General features: G+C 34.2%; 1 protein-coding gene across 1 annotated transcript; it reads right to left on the minus strand.

Annotated features, from left to right (window-relative positions):
* Positions 1–12,601: 12,601 nt before the first annotated feature.
* Positions 12,602–14,967, minus strand: LOC120157484 (TLC domain-containing protein 2-like). The gene is made up of 3 exons (XM_039168589.1): positions 14,687–14,967; positions 13,541–13,818; positions 12,602–12,941 (listed from the first exon to the last, which is right to left on the minus strand). Exons 1-3 carry the CDS (start codon positions 14,934–14,936, stop codon positions 12,627–12,629), a joined length of 843 nt encoding a protein of 280 aa, XP_039024520.1. The 5' UTR covers positions 14,937–14,967; the 3' UTR covers positions 12,602–12,626.
* Between the last annotated feature and the right edge of the window lie 1,956 nt (positions 14,968–16,923).

Below are 16,923 nucleotides of genomic sequence, written 5' to 3' on the forward strand. Positions count from 1 at the left end.
GTGAGTAAATTTGATTCCAGGCAACTCTAGCTCCCCTGGCCGAGGTATCATTACCTTTCCAAAAGAAGCACATGCATAACTTTTCAATATCCTGGATCACTCCCTTCGGTAGAACAAGTTGCCTGCTCCAGTAGCTAAATATGCTAAACAAAACTGTTTTGATTAGCTGCAACCTCCCACCATAGCTTAATTTCATGCTTGACCATTGCTGCAACTTCTCCTTAATACGCTCCACAAGGGCAGTGCAATATTTCCCTGAGAGCTTACGAGTTACAAGTGGCACCCCCAAGTATCTAACAGGGAGCTGACCAACACGAAAAACCAGTTGCACACTAAATCTACTCTAAGTCTCCAGCATTCATCCCACAAGCATAAATCTCAGTTTTAGAAGCATTTAACCTCAGGCCAGACATCTCATAAAATTTATCCAGAACACTTACAACACCCAACACATAGTCCAAGGATCCATGACAAAAACAGCAACAAGTCATTAACAAAACATAGATGGATTAGGGAAATTCTTTTGCAACTAGGATGATATTTAAAAATTTCATTCTTAACAGCAACATCAAGCAAACATGAGAGTACATTCATGACCATAACAAAGAGGTAAGGAGACAGAGGGTCTCCTTGCCTAACTCCCCTTGCACCTATGAAAAATCCCACTAGGATACCATTCAAAGCTATTGAATAGCTTGGGGTTGTTACACATGCTTTAATCCAATCACAAAATATAGGTGGCAGACCCAAAGCTCCAAGAACATTAAGCCCAATTAATCGAATCAAATGCTTTTTGCAAGTCAATCTTGATTGCACACCTAGGGGACAGATTCTTTCTAGAATATCCTTTAATAATCTCTTGAGCTAATAAGGTATTATCAGTAATGCTTCTGCCCTTTATAAAAGCTGATTGACTAGCTGAAATCATGTCAGGGAAATATTTGGCAAGTCTAGTGACCAAGATCCTAGTAATAGTCTTATAGACAATAGAACAACAAGATATGGGTCTGAATTCACTAGCCTTACAAGCATTCAATGATTTTGGAACTAGGACAATAGTTGTTGCATTAAAAGCTGGCAAAAGGTAAGAAGAATGAAAGAAATACCTCACAGCTCTTAGGAAGTCATTACCAACAATTTCCCAAGCAGTCTTGAAGAACCAGAAAGTATAACCATCAGGCCCAGGGCTTTTGTCCCTCCCTTGTCTGAACAAGGCTTCTTTAATTTCCATGTCTGAAATCTCCCCAACAAGAGCATTGTCAGCTCTAACAGGAAAGGAATAGTTCAAAATGTAACACCCCCAACCCGTATCCGACCCGGATACGAGTCCGAAGTGTCACATTGACTTTTCAAACATTTATTCGTATAAAATAGTGAGTAATTTAAAAACTTTGATAACACTTAACTTATTCAAAACGTTTACAAAATATATCAGAGTTCATACAATTTATATCTTTAGACTACATGCCAACTACACTCTATAACCAGTACATATATTTTCTGATCTGACATTTGGTAAGGAGAACTGACCTGTCTTGCTCCGCATTACTCTTTACTCTTCTCGAAACCTACGTGTGAAACATCACACGCTAAGTCGAAGATTAGAGGCATAAAAACTTATAATGCACTTTATAACATACATCAATATGCATGTCCTGTTCTATCATGCTATACCAATTACATGACTTCCTCATATCATGTAAAATTTATCAGATTAATTAACAATAAATACATACATACATAAATCATCATTAGCAGTTTATCATGTAATCACATACTTTTATGCTTAACCTTTTCAATCAAACACTATACACACACAACATCATATCATTTGTAATACATTTCATATCACTAACTATATTTGTTATATCTCTTGATTAGCCCATGTACACCTGTGAGACTGTAGATATATGAGTCTATTGAGGTTGTGCACCACTATGCTGTCATTACAGCTCATATAAATGTCCCGAAGGACCTATCCAAGGTCATAAAAATCCTCGGTAACTATCCAGAGGTCATAAAGATCCTCGGTAATGTCCATAGGTCCCGAAGAACCTAGGTAAACTGTCCATATGTTCCTTAGAATATTTTATACTGTCCATATGTCTCGAAAGACATAGGTAAAACTGTCCATATGTTCCGTAGAACATAGGTAAACCCTCAATCTTGGCATGCCAACTATACCCTTAGCTCTCACATACATAACATGGGCATTTCTTTTATACTTATCATTTCACATAACACATAGTCAATTACTCATAGAACATTTTCATATGAGTCACATTTACATGTCACATAGCTTATATACTTTCTCGCGTAGTTACATAGATCCATGTCATATAACATATCATATAGCTTAGTTCATTTCTCAGATATCATATAAACATACATATCATATCTTGGGCATTTTCTTTATACTTATCATTTCACATAACACATAGTTCAATTACTCATAGAACATTTTCATATGAGTCACATTTACATTGTTCACATATGATCATATATGCTTCATATAACACAAGAAACACCTATAACACTTTCTCATAGCTTATATCAATTTTCAGAGTCCTTTCATATTACCTAATGGCATATATCATATAGATATATAATAACTGATATCATATTATCTACCTGATGCTCCATTTCTTTGTATTCCCTTTTTCATATCATCATACATTTAAATATTCTTATATGTCCTATCAATATCCTATAAACTACTCATATTCTCATATATCATATTTAAATATGATTGTATAGTAATACTCTATAATTGTATCATATAATGATTTACCCAAGTACTCCTTTATAAAGTTTATATTACAGTTCAATTAGTCTCATGCTATCTTATAAATAATTTTCATTTATTTTATATCATTTTCCCTTTTTATTCACATAAACCATCTATTTATTTAGTTCAATTTATCATGACTTCCACAATACTCTTTAATAAAACTTTGTAGCTCTTCACTATAATACATAAACCATAGTTTCCTTTAATTTATCAATATTCCCTATATTACTTATGTATCCTTATTTATGCCTTCGAATTCATACTATTCTCTTAGAGTCTCCTAACATTTCTCGTATAATCACTTATACCATATCATATAACTTATACTTGATTATCTTATTCTCTCATGTTCATTTCATTTCTTATGACTTTATCATATAACTTATCTCATGTTCTTCCATTATTACATAATAAAGTCTTACCTACATCATATAACATATACAAAGCATATCATTATCTTTAGTCATGCATACATACAATCCATGTAATACATATATACATATAATATAACCACACATAATCATGTCCATGACTTTATGCATATTACTCTAGGAAATAGACTCATCGCAAGTCTTATTTCCATTAAACACTACATATCACTAGTATGCACTCACCTTGCCTCACTAGTCCATTCCAATCTCTTATCTTCCCTTGATCGATCTTACTTGCCAAATGTTCCGGAATTGCTTTACGCGTAGAATCTACATAAATGTACATTTTGAGGTAATCATTAGATACCTACACCTTGTAATTGGATACTAGCAACTTAAACGAACTTATCAAACCAATATTCACATTTTTCCTTTAGGGGTAATCGGTTCCCTACTGAGGGGGTATCGATTCCCTCATGACATTCTGGAAATTTTGTTCGGTTGAAGGGGTATCGGTTCCCCTTGAATGGGTACCGATTCCCCTTGCCCAGAAATCATATTTTCAACCCGAAAATTACTTCATTTTCTCTCAAACACTTCATATATCATCCCCTTTTCATTCTTAACTCTAGTACACATACTTAAACCAATCTATATTAATTTATTTCATCTTAAACCTCAAAATCCTATCTTCCATATGAGATTCAAGAATCATACCAAATTTTCAATGTGTTCTAATTCCAATTCTAACACTTCATACTTCTTAATTAGATTGATGACAAGTCAAATTCATCCATAAAACTTCAACAACCATACCATATCAAAATTTCATCTTAGAACTCATATTGCAAATTCCTTCATAATTCTTTTATCTTATTGTTTAAATCCCATATAAGCTTTCCTTAAGCTTATTTAATACCCAAAGATTCAAAACCAACTTATAAATTCCAGAAATTAACAGTTAAAAATCAAACTTACCTTTAAGCTGGAGCTACGAGAAGAAGAAGAGAGCAAGAAGAAGGCTTCCAGAACTCTCCCAAAACCGACGTGTATCACTTGTATTTAAAGGAAATACAAAATATCCTTTAAGCTGAAAAGACTAAATTGCCCCTTTAATTATCCATCTATGCTATTTAATCCATCATCAAAATTCTTTACTTAAATCCCAAAACTTTTAACTTATTTCAAAATTGAGCACAAAATTTCCCAAAATTTACATTTTAGTCACCGACCCGGCTTTTGGGATGTTACAAATCTCCCCTCCTTATAAGAAAATTCGCCCTCGAATTTTCACTGAACATCTTAGTAAGAACATATCTTCTAATGTTCTTATGTTGCTTCCCTGACTTATTCTTTCTTGTCATCATCAGAAACTTACTTTTCAATCCTTAAGTTTTCCAACTATCTTTTTCGTTTATACATTCATCTTCTGTTGCTTATCATATAAACAATAACCAGTAATACCAATCCATTGTTGTCTTTTCTCTCATTCGACTATGCATTTTTCCTTTGACCTTTCTAAAATTCCATATAATGTCACATCACAGTAACATCCATCTCTATATCATAAATCCATCTATTTCTTCATAACTCTCTAATTACGTTATAACCATACCAAACTTGTATTTCGTCATCATTTGACCAAAACACAACTTTAAATCTTCTTCAATGTGATTAAACATATACTTTAAGGAGTCGAACAATATTTTCACATCACCTTGCACACTTGTCTTATTTCCATATCAAAATTGTCCTCTGTACTTCCATATTTATCGTATCTGATTCTTTTAAATCAATCCCTTTCATTTATTTATTCCTTATTCCTTATACATAAATCATATATTTCCTTTCATGTTCACATACTCTTGTCTTATCACTTATACTCATCTTTATGTACCAATCTTCATTGCATCCTCATTACTCTGATAACCCATTTCTTATACATAACTTCATTCTTTATCATTTCTTATACTTGTATTTTCCTTCATGAAGGTTCCATGCAAATACTTATCTCAGTTTCTACATCATAGCTATCTGCTTAGAATATACAACTATATTCAAATTCACATCATAATCAATTAACTCCACTTTATCTTTCCTCTAATCTTATAACTCTAGCACCTTTACTCTGACAGCTAGATAATAACTTTTGTTCAATCTAGGGCACAAGCCCTATTATACCAATCATATACATCCTTTCCAATCTAAATTATCTCAAAATTTGCTTACTCAATTTATCAATTTCACCTCTATTCTCATACATCCTGAAACTTCTTTTGCTCAAACTCAACATTCTGACTTCCTGTGTCCTATAATCTGATCATCGATATACACATTCTCAAACTCTTCTTATCAATCCTCAGCTTTACTTAAATATACAAATTCTTACTTCCTTTTCCTTTACTATACCACATTACTATGATCCAAATATGCAACTATAACCAGATCCATTTCAGATCTGGTTATCATATCCTGACAATATCTTATAATCTTATAATTCCAGTATATTTTTATCACATACTCTAGTTAGCCAATGCTAACTCTTTCCATCTTAACTGCAAACCCTTATCATAAACATACTCTTGTTTATGCATACTACTATCACTTCGTTTCAAACTCATAAGCTATGACTTTGTACATCTTATACACTTATCATTGATGCACTTATCCTTGAGTTCTTCTATACGTACTCATCACGTCCTTAGATCTTTTTAACATTCTTATGGTGACACATGTTCACCATATTCTATCTTATCCACATAATAACAAAACTACTCTATATCGTGTTTCCGGTTCCAAACGATGAAAACTTTCTATCACTATTCAGATATGATTTCAGCTTTCTAAAATCAACTTTTGATCTTACTAGGCATTTTCTGAGGTGTCCGCTCTTCATACTGCCTGGCCAGGGCAGGTGAATAGCTATCACAATCAGGAATATCACCTTTCACTTACTTCGAAATTATCACGATCGGATTTCTACTGTATTAAACTATTCTTATTCTATTAGCGAGACAACATATTCCTTACACTATCAGATCAGAAAATTTTCAATCTATGTTGGCATGTACATCTTTTATGACACTTTGGACTTCGGTTTATGCCGAGAATCGGCTAAACCTTAGCTCTGATACCATTAAATGTAACACCCCCAACCCGTATCCGACCCGGATACGAGTTCGAAGTGTCACATTGACTTTTCAAACATTTATTCGTATAAAATAGTGAGTAATTTAAAAACTTTGATAACACTTAACTTATTCAAAATGTTTACAAAATATATCAGAGTTCATACAATTTATATCTTTAGACTACATGCCAACTACACTCTATAACCAGTACATATATTTTCTGATCTGACATTTGGTAAGGAGAACTGACCTGTCTTGCTCCGCATTACTCTTTACTCTTCTCGAAACCTACGTGTGAAACAATCACACGCTAAGTCGAAGACTTAGTGAGGCATAAAAACTTATAATGCACTTTATAACATACATTAATATATGTATGTCCTGTTCTATCGTGCTATACCAAATTACATGACTTCCTCATATCATGTAAAATTATATCAGATTAATTAACAATAAATACATACATATACATAAATCATCATTAGCAGTTTATCATGTAATCACATACTTTTATGCTTAACCTTTTCAATCAAACACTATACACACACAACATCATATCATTTGTAATACATTTATCATATCACTAACATATATTTGTTTATATCTCTTGATTAGCCCATGTACACTTGTGAGAACTGTAGATATGTGAGTCTATTGAGGTTGTGCACCACTATGCTGTCATTACAGCTCATATAAATGTCCCGAAGGACCTATCCAGAGGTCATAAAAATCCTCGGTAACTATCCAGAGGTCATAAAGATCCTCGGTAACTGTCCATAGGTCCCGAAGAACCTAGGTAAACTGTCCATATGTTCCTTAGAACATAGTTATATTGTCCATATGTCTCGAAAGACATAGGTAAAACTGTCCATATGTTCCGTAGAACATAGGTAAACCCTCGACTCTTGGCATGCCAACTAGCTCTCAAGACACATAACATGGGCATTTTCTTTTATACTTATCATTTCACATAACACATAGTTCAATTACTCATAGAACATTTTCATATGAGTCACATTTACATGTCACATAGCTTATATACTTTCTCGCGTAGTTACATAGATCCATGTCATATAACATATCATATAGCTTAGTTCATTTCTCAGATATTCATATAAACATACATATCATATCTTGTTCACATATGATCATATATGCTTCATATAACACAAGAAACACCTATAACACTTTCTCATAGCTTATATCAATTTTCAGAGTCCTTTCATATTACCTGATGGCATATATCATATAGATATATAATAACTGATATCATATTATCTACCTGATGCTCCATTTCTTTGTATTCCCTTTTTCATATCATCATACATTTAAATATTCTTATATGTCCTATCAATATCCTATAAACTTACTCATATTCTCATATATCATATTTGAATATGATTTGTATAGTAATACTCTATAATTGTATCATATAATGATTTTACCCAAGTACTCCTTTATAAAGTTTATATTACATGTTCAATTAGTCTCATGCTATCTTATAAATAATTTCCATTTATTTTATATCATTTTCCCTTTTTATTCACATAAACCATCTATTTATTTAGTTCAAATTCCCATGACTTCCACAATACTCTTTAATAAAACTTTGTAGCTCTTCACTATAATACATAAACCATAGTTTCCTTTAATTTATCAATATTCCCTATATTACTTATGTATCCTTATTTATGCCTTCGAATTCATACTATTCTCTTAGAGTCTCCTAACATTTCTCGTATAATCACTTATACCATATCATATAACTTATACTTGATTATCTTATTCTCTCATGTTCATTTCATTTCTTATGACTTTATCATATAACTTATCTCATATTTTTCCATTATTACATAATAAAGTCTTACCTACATCATATAACATATACAAAGCATATCATTATCTTTAGTCATGCATACATACAATCCATGTAATACAGATAATCACATATAATTATAACCACACATAATCATGTCCATGACTTCATGCATATTACTCTAGGAAATAGACTCATCGCAAGTCTTATTTCCATTAAACACTACATATCACTAGTATGCACTCACCTTGCCTCACTAGTCCATTCCAATCTCTTATCTTCCCTTGATCGATCTTACTTGCCAAATGTTCAGGAATTGCTTTACGCGTAGAATCTACATAAATGTACATTTTGAGGCAATCATTAGATACCTACACCTTGTAATTGGATACTAGCAACTTAAACGAACTTATCAAACCAATATTCACATTTTTCCTTTAGGGGGAATCGGTTCCCTACTGAGGGGGTATCGATTCCCTCATGACATTCTGGAAATTTTGTTCGGTTGAAGGGGTATCGGTTCCCCTTGAATGGGTACCGATTCCCCTTGCCCATAAATCATATTTTCAACCCGAAAATTACTTCATTTTCTCTTAAACACTTCATATATCATCCCCTTTTCATTCTTAACTCTAGTACACATACTTAAACCAATCTATATTCATTTATTTCATCTTAAACCTCAAAATCCTATCTTCCATATGAGATTCAAGAATCATACCAAATTTTCAATGTGCTCTAATTGCAATTCTAACACTTCATACTTCTTAATTAGATTGATGACAAGTCAAATTCATCCATAAAACTTCAACAACCATACCATATCAAAATTTCATCTTAGAACTCATATTGCAAATTCCTTCATAATTCTTTTATCTTATTGTTTAAATCTCATATAAGCTTTCCTTAAGCTTATTTAATACCCAAAGATTCAAAACCAACTTATAAATTCCAGAAATTAACAGTTAAAAATCAAACTTACCTTTAAGCTAGAGCTACGAGAAGAAGAAGAGAGCAAGAAGAAGGCTTCCAGAACTCTCCCAAAACCCACGTGTATCACTTGTATTTAAAGGAAATACAAAATATCCTTTAAGCTGAAAAGACTAAATTGCCCCTTTAATTATCCATCATCAAAATTCTTTACTTAAATCCCAAAACTTTTAACTTATTTCAAAATTGAGCACACAATTTCCCAAAATTTACATTTTAGTCACCGACCTGGCTTTTCGGATGTTACACAAAAGATCCCTCAACCCTTCCATCTGACAACCTTGAACCAAAGGATTTACTGCTCCAATCAGTTTGCTATAGAATTCTAACAAAACAGTGGCCATACCATCAAAAGTCTCATGATACTGCCCAGCTTCATCCATGATGACCCTTATAGTGTTCAACTTCTTATGAGACTCCACTTTTTGATGGAAGAATCTTGTATTAAGGCCACCTTCCTGCAGCCAGTGCATTTTAGCTTTCTGTTTATAAAATTCCCATTCAGCAATTTCAAGACTAACCAGATCAGACTAGATTCTTCTTTCCTCTTCAATTCCATGATGATTAGCCCTAGCTAGGTTAGAAATCTGAACATTCTCAAGTTCAGCCCTTTTAGTAATAACCCTAGCAAAAATGTCAGAATAATGCTGCTTATTTAACTCTTTTAAAACTGACTTCAATCTCTTCATCTTGTTAAACAACGCATGTATTGCATTACCCCCACAACCACCCAGCCAAGAGTCCCTCACACTGCTCAAGTAGTTCACATTTGCAGCCCAACAGTTAAAGAATTTGAAGGGCTTCGGTCTGCTGGCCAGAATACCCCTCTAAGTCCATAGGATTCTAGGGTAATGGTCTGATACACCAGGAGCCTTGTATTCAGCAAAAGAAACTGGAAATTCCAGTAACCACTAAGCATTTATCATGATCCTATCCAATTTTCTAGCCAGGTATGACCTCTCTTGCTTGTTTAACCACGTAAAAAGATGGCCCACAAAAGGGTGGTCTTGCACCTCCAAATCATGAATACAACCCTAAAACTCCTCCATATCAAGAGAGACATATGAACCAAGAGTAGAATAATCTAAACTTTCCTAGGCCTTAGCAATGACATTGAAGTCACCCTAATCACCCAAGGAATAGAGCCAATATCACTCTCCAATGACCTCAAATGCTCCCAAAGATCTCTCATTTGCTGGCTGATATTACTCCCATAAACTTCAGTAATAACAATACTATGACCAGCCACATCCCCTTTAATGGAAATGGCTTGATCACAGCCCTTGAACACTGAAAATGACATGTTTCTCTTTCACAGAATCAATAGCCTACCCCCATCAATGTGCTCATAGTTAGTAGCACTATGCCACTATCTAGCAATGCTAGTAAGCACTTTAGATTTATTAATGCTTCTAACCCTGGTTTCCATAAAACAAGCCACATCAACTCCAATACTCTCTAACATCTTCAACACTTTTCCTTGTTTAAGGGTATTATTAATACCCCTCACATTCCAAAAACGACAAATCATTGAGCATGATTAGGAGGAACACCAATGCCAGCAACCTTTTCAATCATGTCTTTCTTCTTAGCTTTGATCTCATTAAGAAGCAATGAAACACCCAAAGCAGCAACTCTAGGCTTCTTAGTATATTCAATTCCTCATACTTCAGTCAAATGTTCCAATTTGCTGGTTGAGCCAGAATTTTCTTTCTTCCTACCCTTAGACTTCTTCTTGTTCATTGAATCTTGCAAGGTAGGAAACTCTCCACCATGTTGATTGTGAGTAAGAACATTTTTTGGTTTGTCCATCCTTACCACATCGCCAGCATTATCAATCAAATCTACCCCTTTAGCATTTATCTTGACAGGAGTAGCCATATCATCATTACACTCTTGCAAGGTCTCCACAGTCAGCTCCTCTGCAGAGCCACCCTTCAGCTCCAATCCTTTAGAGATGCCATCATATACATTAATACCAGAGCAATAAGAAGAAATGGCCTGGCTCAAATCAGACCCCTTAGAACTATCCAACTGCTTCACTTTACCATTGTTCACAGGATAGTCAGTACTAACAGTTACAAGGCAGACAGAAGGGACAACCTGGTTCAAATCAGACCCCTTAGAGCTATCCAACTGCTTCTCTTTACCATTATTCACAGAAGAGTCATTAGCAGTTTTTCTCCTCCACATTAGAGTTTCTTTGCTCTTTAAAGGAGCTTGATTCTCAGTACACACACTAAGGTGATGCCCAAATATCCTACAGTGAGAGCAAACCTTAGGTAACCAAGGCACATACACACGAACCTTAACAACAGAACCATCACTCAAATCTACATTTATAGTCTCAGGAATAACTGCATCTATCCCTATTTCCACACAGACTTTAGCATATTTGAGCCTCTCCTTGGAATTAGTAATATAGTCCATATAAAGGGGTCATCCTACAACACTTGCAATATAGCTGAGTCCCATCCTAGAATAGAGCTCTAATGGCATGTTATACATTTGCACCCAAATAGGAATACTTTTAAGGTCTAAATTGAGCTTTTGCAGGTTAGGCTCCCACTTCCTCAACAACAGTGGTTTATTTTGGACGTGCCAAGGCCCGTTGTCAAGCACCCAATCTCTAATGGCCTCATTCGAAAAGGAGAAAACGAAGAGTTTAGGGCCAGCCAAGCTTACCTTAACCGTTGATGCTTTCCCCCAAAGAATATCAACGATACGTTGCATTGAACCAAAATTGGGAGACGCTCCGATGAATTGGCCCACCACCGCATGGCTCCACTCTGCTCTTCCTTCTTCAATCACAGCAGCTAGAGGTTTGACAGTAGAGATTCCCTCTGTGATCTCAGGCGGAAAGTAATCTAGGGATTGATCAATCATTCCCCCAAACAACTTCATCCAGTCCAAAGTAGAAGCTGTAGCATCCATAGAAACCACCGACACCGAACCAGGAGTAGCAAGAAACGCAAGGAAAAGAAGAGGATCAACAACGACGGATCATTATGAGAGATCCATTAGTTCTGCTAACGTATGCCTAGAGAGAGTCCATCCTCAATTTCCCATATCTAAATTTACAGTATCGGTCAAATCAGTAATTAAAAATATAATTATTATATAATAATTTTATTTTTATAATTTATAAAGAATTGTAGTTTTCATATATGTTTAATTAAAGTATAATTGTATATAGTTTAATGTGACCCATCAAACAAAAGAAAAATAAAATATTTAAAATTATTATGATCAATTACGTACGTAATTATTACAATTTTTACGCTCTTACGAATTGAACAAAGTAATATTTATGTCCAAACATACAGAAAATTAATATTTATATCCGTTCTTAATTCATTGAATGTAATAATTTAAATATTTAAATCAAAATATTAATTACATATCTACAATATCCGAATCATATATCAATTGTCGTCCCTAATCATATTTGCATTAAACAATGAAAATGAAATTCCAGCATGAAATTGTTAACTTCTATAGCTTTAAGATTGAGCCAAGTATTTCTGTTAGTCGTGGCGCTTCGGATCATTCCTCGGGGGTTTTTTATCTTTCATGAAAGCATTGAAGAGGTCGATGCCGAGAAATGCGTTAAGCAAATTCATTCCGGCCATTCCGAGCATAGCAAGAGGCCATTCGATACCCTTTTCGAACATGGAAGCATCTTTGATTAGCTTTCCGGTTATCAGAATGTGCGGTACAAATCTCGCGAAAACGAACATGATCCAATTAAGAATCCATTCTACCTTCACGACTCTGCTCTCGGCATCACGAACGCCGGCCATCCGCCTCACTTTCCTCACATGTAGAAAGACGGAATGCAGCTACGACATCGGAACAAAAATTTAAACTTTCAGCATTCTACAACAGCATCAACAAGCTTGCAATTAATAAAACCTAAAACGTTTCCAAATCTCCGAGCTCAATTAGACCATTTACATTTCTTTTTTGTGAAGACTTAAAACATTCATGCACCATAAACATTGGAATAACAATTAAGCACACATCATCCGAGTTCTCCAAAAGTAGTAGAAAAAGGATCCCTCATGAGCAACCTATGTCACTTGGCCAGGGACATAGGTGGAAAGCCAAATTTAAGCTGTAGAGTTCTAGCAAGATATATCTGACACTAAGATGCATGTCTCACAAACAAATGTCGATCTACCGATCATGTTAACTGTTTCCATGGTTACTCAGATTAATGTGTGAATGCCAACATGCGATTGATATAAGTATAGTCGGATATTATTGAAGTTTTTTTGTGTCTTCGGAGGATCTTTGGAGCTCATATGCTCATATTCACGTGTCGGACATGAGTTTCAGATATGGGTATTCCAAAAAAAAAAAAAATTAAGAATCCAAGCAACACAGAATTAAGTCATAGTACTTGCAACTTTTTAAAAGAAAAGGAATTGAAACATACCTCGCAAATGAGAGTGAGGATAAGGTAATTGATCGTTATATGTCGATACAATGCAAGGGTGAAGCAAATGAGTAGTAGCAGATGATGCATTAAAATCGAAGGGATAAATCCACTATATAGTCGGTATTGCAGCATATCTCGCTGATCATATGCAAAGTAACCACACGAGAAGCACAGGGCCTGGTATGCCCATGGCCAAGTACCCTCAACAAGTTGCTTATGCTCAAACATCCTCTTCAAACCAGTTACGGACCATTGATTAACCAGAATGAAAATCACTGCAGAACAACCGAACTTAAGAAAGCTAAGAAAAAAAAAGTAGCATTATCAAAACAAAACTGCTTGGAAATGAACAATGGAACTCAAGAAAGCTAAAAAAAACGTAACATAATCAAAACAAAACTGCTCAGAAACAAAAGGAAGATTATGCTTATGGACTTAATTGTGTTGGAGTACTCGATATGGAGATACAGCCTCCAAGGATCGTCCAAACATATGATATGGAGATACTACCATACCCACATATCCATATCCAGTACACCCTACCCTCTCAACCAAGTCCAATTAAGATAGGGATAGCTTACTCATCAAAGATGTTATGAAACATGCTCCTTACTCGGCATATCAACATAATGCACGACCATAGAACTAAATTATTGTAACGTTTTTTGAAGATCACCACGACACCGCATCCACAATTTAGAAACATAGTTATTTTTGGAAACAAATCACAGTGTAAGGTTCACAACCAACCGTTAGTACTATATGCACGACTATTCATCAGGTAACAACTATTTTGGTCATGAACAAGGACCAACCAATACCATACCCTTAACACTGATCTAACTAATACAACAGTTTCAGGCTTAAGCTTGAAGTGATGTTCTTAGCAATACACTCCTATGCAAAATTAAACAAATCTCTTCAAAATAGCTGAGCAAAAAACTCAAACGGTACAACTGTTTAGAAGGAAAGCCCTAAAAGCTAGAAACAATTAAACCTAAATCTCTGCCAACAAATGAAGCAAAGATCAGCTACCCAAAATATAAAACACACAATCAAAGAATGAAGGAAACAAATACCCAAGCTAGAAATATCCAATCAAAAGCCAAAAGTGAAGGAAAAGCAAAGGGAAATGATAGGAACCTGAAGTGGAAGTTATTGCAGAGTGAAGGAGAGAAACGGAGGTGTTAACAAAGAGAGGGTCACGGGAGACACAGAATCTAATGACCCAATTAGCTAATTGGTAAAAACAAAGTCCGGCAACTATGTAAATGAGCTCTGTCCGCTTGTTGAAGACGATTTCGAAGAAAAAAGTGATCGCCCAGAGAAGCAGAGTTGCTGAAAAGAAGACAGCTGCTTTGGTGCTGCTCCAACTTTGATGCGTTCGAGGCATTGCTTTGGCTGCTTATGAAGAAAATGTTTAACGGTGAAGTGAGAAGGGGAGAGAAAGAGTTTGCGTCTTTGGAGGAGGAGATGTGATTGCTTCACTAACGCGCAAACTTTACTCCGCTTGTCCCCTTGGAGCGAAGCTTCGTTAAAATCGAGTGTAAAATGTAAATAATCCCAGTTCGGTATTGATTTTAAAAAGTAAACTTGAAAAATGTTGTGAAAAATATATTTTTAAAAAGTATAATTTAGATTGGGTAAACTACATAAATGTTCACTAATGTTTGAGTAAGATTTCATTTTTATTACTAAAGTTTTAAAACTAACAAATTGATTACTACGTTATCGATTTATAACAAATTGATCATCCACTTTTAACAAACTTTAACATGCATAATAAAATATTGATGTGACACATTATAATCATATTCACCACTCTTGATTTCTACAAAATATTTTTAATAAACCCCCTCTTTCATTTCCACCTTTCCTTCTTTTATATGTCTTTCATCATCTTCCCTACAAGAGGAGGTATGAATCGAATGTCGGGATGAATTCCACATTGTCACTCTAGTGATCTTACCCTGATGCACAGGCAGAGACAGTTAGCAGACGCAAAGGTTGAATTGTTGAATATCTCTAAAGTTGGAGCTTGTCGATGCATTGGTTGAGCGTGAATGGCAAATGTTCCTTCAAAGAAGCATGCTCGATCTGATTCATGATCATGTATCACATAAAAACGATCAGTCAGCCATATAAAGGATGAGAGCTAAGCTTACTGAGAAATTAGAAGGGTTTTTTTTACTACCTCTTCATCAGCCCTTTTATTCGCAAAACACTTCCCTCAAAGGCTTCTAAAACAGAACATACGAACTCGATTGAAAGTAACAGATAAACAACTTACATGTAGCAGTCAGTCTCATCAGTACAATTTCCAGTTCTCACAGAATCAAAATTATGTTGTTTATTTCTTCCTTCGGCATCGGTAGAGAATGCATTCGAACTCTCCTTGAAATCTTCATTCTTATTGCTGTCGTTTTAGACAACAGATGTTCTAACTATAAACATAAAACAAGATCAAGACAAGACTAATGTTTCAACCTGCTTTTGGTAAACAAAATCTAAGTTCTACCCCGTAAACAAAATGTCATAAGCATGCATAAACAAAGACCTGAATCAAACATGTAACTTCATAAGCATGCATAAACAAAAACCCGAATCAAACATGTAACAATATTAAAAAATGTGGAAAGATTGTAAGTTAAGAATGAGATGGGATCTCTTAGTCTTGTAGGGTCTTTCATTGTTAAAGAAGATGATGAAAGACCAAGCTGAAAAGGAGAAAGGGAGTTTATTGAAAAGAATATTTTTTTTTGAAGTCAAAGAGTGATAAACATGGTTATAATGTGCCACATCAGCATTCCATTACCCATGTATTAAAGGTGTTAACCGTGAGTGATTGGTTTGTTATAAATTGATAACGTTAGTGACTAAATTATTAGTTTTGAAACTTCAGTGAGGAAAATGATCATTTGTATAATTTACCCTTTAAAATTTAACTCTCCAAGATTTTTTAATAAAAAATGATTTTAGAAAGATAAAATATTTATTTAAGACATTATGTTATAAATTTAAATTAAATAATTAAGCATAAAAATATAATTTAATCCAAAAGCCACACCAAAAACTAAAATATACGAGGTCTTAAGTTGAAAATTAATTTTTAAAACATAATTTTAATTTAAATGTTTGATGTTACTTATGGAGTAGAAAAGTACTTTTCCATCATCAAAAACATTCTCGAACTCACAAACTACTGGCACAAAAATTACAAGTACTCCAATTAAAATTAAATTTAACTCGACTTCAAATAATTTAAATTATTAAATAACTTGAATATAAAAATTTTAATTTTCAATTCAAATATCTTTTAAGTTTAATTGAATTTTTTATAATATATATAATAACACTAAATTATTGCTTATTATATACAT

This window comes from Hibiscus syriacus, unplaced genomic scaffold, assembly GCF_006381635.1.
Source record: "Hibiscus syriacus cultivar Baekdansim isolate YM2019G1 unplaced genomic scaffold, ASM638163v2 tig00111273_pilon, whole genome shotgun sequence".
Classification (NCBI taxonomy): domain Eukaryota; kingdom Viridiplantae; phylum Streptophyta; class Magnoliopsida; order Malvales; family Malvaceae; genus Hibiscus; species Hibiscus syriacus.